General features: G+C 33.5%; 1 protein-coding gene across 1 annotated transcript; it reads right to left on the bottom strand.

The window, feature by feature from the left end:
• Window positions 1-1,266: 1,266 nt before the first annotated feature.
• LOC130900828 (E3 ubiquitin-protein ligase RING1) lies at window positions 1,267-5,238 on the bottom strand. The gene is made up of 5 exons (XM_057811723.1): window positions 4,597-5,238; window positions 4,228-4,430; window positions 3,991-4,176; window positions 3,039-3,219; window positions 1,267-1,512 (listed from the first exon to the last, which is right to left on the bottom strand). The coding sequence occupies exons 1-5, from the start codon at window positions 5,137-5,139 to the stop codon at window positions 1,447-1,449; spliced, it is 1,179 nt and encodes a 392-aa protein (XP_057667706.1). The 5' UTR covers window positions 5,140-5,238; the 3' UTR covers window positions 1,267-1,446.
• Window positions 5,239-5,314: the final 76 nt, after the last annotated feature.

Here is a 5,314-nt window from a genome sequence, read left to right as displayed (position 1 = left end):
TATAAACATATAAAAATAATTCATGTTTAAATTTAATTTGTAATCCAAAATTTACAGCATGTCCGTTGGTAATATCGACATGATTCGAAATTATATTTTTGATTTGTATCGAAATGTATTGATTAGTATTGTGACTCGATAAAAAGTGATTATCTTATCTATAAATATTTCATTATATTAAACAATTTATAGAAAATTTTAAGCTGTCATACATGGACACCTTCTCATCGGTACAATATCGCCACAATCCAGTTCAATATGGCGTGGATTCATTATAGTATACTAATGTATGTTTCGTTATATATGCTTGATTTAATAGATAACCTATTTCTAATTCATTTTAATGGACTCGAGAGGTGATTTATGTTCATTCAAATTTCATCCTGATGTCACCAACTCTAACCTCGGACATAACACAATAGGAAGCCACTACACTTACCCACTTCGGAATAGGTAATTTCGGGATGACGTCGGTACCAGCCGCCATATTGTCTTGGCGGATAAATATTGCGTCATTTACATTAGAATTATGGTTATAGTGGTGTTTTCTTTTCAATTTTTTGTCCAATTATATTGTTTTCAATCAAGAAGGGTTTGAAAAAATTCTCTATACACAAATAAATTAAAATCTTTGTCCACCACGACAATATTGCCGAAGTTTCAAATCACGTTAGAGTGCTAGCCAGCCACACTATCGATTTTATCTATATTCACATTGTCACGTTCTTTGATTCTCGCCCGAAAAACCGACATGGAACTGAGTGACATGTGGGCTAGCGCACCTTCTGCACGTGTTCCCTCCTAGAGAGTGTGGATCGGGAACTAGAATTCATAATAAATATAGAGAAAGCGGCTTGTAAGTGGAATTGTACTATTGGAAGAGAGAGAAAATGGTATCAAAATATGTTAAGGATCCATCCAGAATAAAGTATATCGATATTTTTCTCTCATTATCAGCAGTTTGGCCCACTTAACAAGCTCTCTCTATCTATAATTTCAACTCTATGGTGTCGCTTCATAATAAATAAATAAAGAATCAAATTTTCTTTTAATGGCTTGTCTCCTACATATTAATAATTTGGGTTGAATTAAAAATTATTCTTGCTTTTGCCATATTATTTCTTTATTGTATCATTTTCAAGCCTTTTTATCAAATGATTGTATACCAAAACCCAAGATGTTAGATTTTGATTATCAAGATATTCACTTCAATTAATTCAGTTTTTGGATTCAGGAAAGAATATTCAGGGTTGTCAGATTTTCAGATTATGGTTTTTATAAAATTATATTTATACAAAGAAAAGAGATTTATGCAAGACACATTCATACCTAATCTTAATCTAATATGATACATTTAAAACACACATATCTTTCCATTTCTTCAGCTCTTGCTAAAAATACTCGCTCGCCCATTTAGGGAGCCTTCTTTGGCCCCTTACGCATTCCCTATGTTTTCTTCCAAGAATAGAACATCTCCAGAGGTTTATTTACTTTCCAATATTTATCATTCACCTAAAAATACTTATATTTACTATACAATCCAAAATACTTTCAAATTCAATTATGGTCAGAAGTCAATGTCCCTGTTTCCAAGTCTTGTAGCAAAATCTTCAAATTCTATTAACATTACATGAATAGGTTGCTAGTATTATGAGCAAGTGCAAAATATGGAAGATTTAGTTTCTTTTACTTGGGATTTGTGGTTTTTATAAATTTAGAAAGAGGAAAAATGGGGCATTTGTCAAATAACTACTTCATGTTTTGGACCATTTCATATTAACAATGTATAAATTAACCCCCACTCACAAAATTTTCAAACTTATATTGCATGAATTACTATCTGGAGGTGTAATTAAATCTAGTTATTGCACTTTTTAATATCAACTACTATACATATATGTATATTAGAGTATCGTGTGCACCGCAGCCCAAAGGATCTATAGTGTTCCCTTTTCTTTCTGAGATACTGGGAACCTAATGTTACAGCTGATCTTTTAATCCTACTCCTTTTAGAAAGTTCAGATTGTGGGATGACTGTGGCTACCAGAGATCTTCTATTTCATATCCTCCCATGTGTAAAGCAAGATAATGTGGATAGAGCTCAACAGAATCTGCAAGCTGCATTATCTTCCAAGCCTATCATCTTCTGGTGTCCATTGAGTCGACAGTGCCCCAATAGGATTCCTGTTAGTATTGCTAGGTTGTTCTTACAGGTTATAGTTTTCCAGAAGAATCTTTGCCTGCCTCAGGTTCTCCCAGTCTCAGGTTATATTCTTATCTACCTTCTTTCCTAATGTTTTTTCTTTTGTTCTGTAGCTGATACCACAGAAGGGTTCGATCCATAAAAGGTTTGAAAATGCTTGGTGTGTTGCTCAGGCTTGAGTTTCTTTCCATTTATAGTATGGTGTTTTGATCCTACTTATATCTACAGCTTATTATTAAGGTGAGTTTTTTCTCAAAACTCAACTTATTTATGTCCTAGGTTTGGTCATTTTTTAAGGATTGTTTTTCCTTGTTGATTCCATCTCTGAACATTATGAGTGATGTTTTTACCTCAACGCTTTCCAGTAATATGTGGAGAAGTGGGAGATTTAGAATCTCTCCTAGTGCAGCTGTTGGGCATGATTTAATGACACCAGTTGTATATATGCAAACCAGTCTTTGTTCCTTCAACAGATTATTCCTCATGATATTCAGACCCAAACTACTGCACTACTGCATCATATGTTATGATTTGTCTCACAATTTTCATGTACATTCACAGTAAGATCTTTGGGTTACAACCCCAATTCATCCTTGTGAAGTTTCTGTACATCATCAATCAGGGCTTTTGTGGTTTTTCCTTTCCATGTTTGTTACAGAGAAGTTTACTATCTAGTGTGAGTCCCAAATATTTTCCCTCTGTTTTCCACTCAATGACTTGCCGTATAGATTGATCAAAACAATAGCTACAGCATACATAATAGGGGCTGAGATTATAGTTTTGTTAAATTGGGGGATACAAAAATTTAAAAAGTATACAAATAAAAGATATTTACCTGACCAAGTGTTTGATTGCCATTTAACTGTACATACTGACCAGTTGTAGGAGATATGTAAATGCAGAAATTAAGTAAATTGTGAGTAGTTGATAACTGCGAATCTAAGTCGAGTGTAAGACGCATTGCCAGGTATTTGTGTAGGTGATCTACAGTTGCATTTGCTGTTGTTTTTATATATCTAAAAAATATTGAAAAAATCGACTAGCAAATATATATCATATACCAGGAATACTTACAAGGAAGGTTCTATAATAGCACAAAAAGCCATTTTTGAACACCCCCATGTTTGTTCTAGAATGTGCAAGGTTTGTTTTACATTGTTCTAAAACGGCATAGGACTAAGATTGAAATTTTCAGAACAAAATCCGAAGAAGTCGGTTTTTCATTTTCAAGCTCTCATTATTTCATGTATGTTCCGAGTTGTTCCAAATAATTCGAGAAAAATCGACTTTTTGAAAATTTTGCAAAAATTGATTATCAAACTGATATCCCACTTGTATGATTATTTGATTATCGAATTCAAATTTTTTTTCAGCGTATTGTACTAGGATTCTAGCACAATTCGGAACATATTTTTGTGAGAAAAAATTGTAGTCTCAAATAAGAAACTGTTAAACAATTTTTCTGAGCAATTCTTTGGGACAATTTAGAACAACCTTAGAACAACTCGCCCAAATTTTGTGAAAAATATATTTTTTTCAAACTTCATATTTTAAAATAGCGGTAACTTAAAAGTGCTGTGCCAGCTCAGAAATGGTCTTTTTTGGATTATTTCTGAAAGTTTCAATCGCAGCCCTATGTGTTTAAGAAAGATATAGAACAATCCTAGAACAACCTCCAAAATATTTCTACTCAAAAGTGCTTGCCAATTTCTTGAGGATTGTTTGAACTTGCTGTTGCATAGTACTTGTCATTACATTTGATATTTTTATTACAGTAATTAATTTACCTGATAGAATTTTCCTTGAGTGCCTTTACTAGTGGATTATCTCCAGACATTTCAGTGGGGTGGGGTTTAAAAACAAGTTCAATTTCATTGAGTGTCATAGGTTCGGAAGGTCCTTCACCTTCAGTATCAGTTTGTTCTGTTCTCTCACTGGATTCACTTTCTTCACTTCTCTCAGAAGTCAACACACTGGAAATACAAAAAAATACATACATATTTCAAGAAGTGAATTAAGATTACCTCTTCGGGCGCTTCCCTAATGATTTGCTTATTGAGCTAACACTAGATGATACTGGACTGGGCGGTTGTGAAGGAGTGCTTCTTCCAGATGGCGATGGACTTGGTGCATTTGCAGAGTTTGAAGCATTTGTTGGAATAGTTGTATTATTAGTTGTTGGTTGTGTTGGAGTTACTGAGGGTACTGGAGCCACTGCTGGAGGTGCCTATTATTAGTGAATCCAATTGTTAAAATTATATTCACATTCAAAATCCCAACTGTTTGTTTATTGGAACACAATTATATGATACTTCCAAAATTTTAATACATATTAATAAGTACTTAGTTGTGAAAATAGAAAAAAAATCCTACAGACATTACAAAAAACTTACAGTTTCTGGAGGATTTGGAACATTCGTATTATTGTCATCTACATTTTCTTGACCAGTTGGGTTTTCATTATTTTTTCTTCCCCTGTTTGGCCTATTCTGTGATTGTATTTTAATCCCCTCCTTAATTGACTGCATTAAAGCTTCACGAGAATGACTTTTATTCAATTTAGCTAAAACTCTCTCTTGATGAGCTTCATATTCGTCTCGGCTTGGATAAATTTTCGATATTAATAAATCAAAGTTTGGATCAGGTCGGAGGGATCTCTTAGATACCAATTTTTTACGACAAGTCGGGCACTCTTTATTTCCAGATCGTAAAGCAGTGATAATACAATCAGAGCAAAATCTGTGAAGACATTCTTTAGTAGTCATTGTTTTTTTCAACATATCCAAACAAATTGGGCACATTAGTTCACTATGAAGACTTCTTGGACTCACTGCTATTTCTGTATTGTCGGTGATGGCTTCTTGAGGTGTACGATGTAATTCGTATAGGGAAAGCTCCCATGTTTTATTTAGGCCTATTTGCTCGGAAGTCGTCATTTTATGCAAACAGAATTCTAGTAAATAAATTTCATTTCAAAATATTAAATACTGGCAACAAGAAGTATATAGCTTCTTCTGACGTTTGATAATTCAATGTAGAGGTGCAATTTATGTAACAGGAACAGTAATCTTTTGGAGCGAAAGTTGAAAATCACTGATTTTCTAAAAGTAT

Source organism: Diorhabda carinulata, chromosome X (assembly GCF_026250575.1).
Source record: "Diorhabda carinulata isolate Delta chromosome X, icDioCari1.1, whole genome shotgun sequence".
NCBI classification, from domain to species: Eukaryota; Metazoa; Arthropoda; class Insecta; order Coleoptera; family Chrysomelidae; genus Diorhabda; species Diorhabda carinulata.
Note: the sequence above shows the minus strand (reverse complement) of the source record. Positions and strands in the feature narration are given on the sequence as shown.

Coding starts and splice junctions, on each gene's coding strand:
- LOC130900828 (XM_057811723.1), bottom strand. CDS start 5,139: ATGACGACTTCCGAGCAAATAGGCCTAAATAAAACATGGGAGCTTTCC. Junction 4,431..4,596: donor TTCCAAATCCTCCAGAAACT/GTAAGTTTTTTG, acceptor CACTAATAATAG/GCACCTCCAGCAGTGGCTCC. Junction 1,513..3,038: donor GCAATCAAACACTTGGTCAG/GTAAATATCTTT, acceptor AAGTATTTTTAG/GTGAATGATAAATATTGGAA.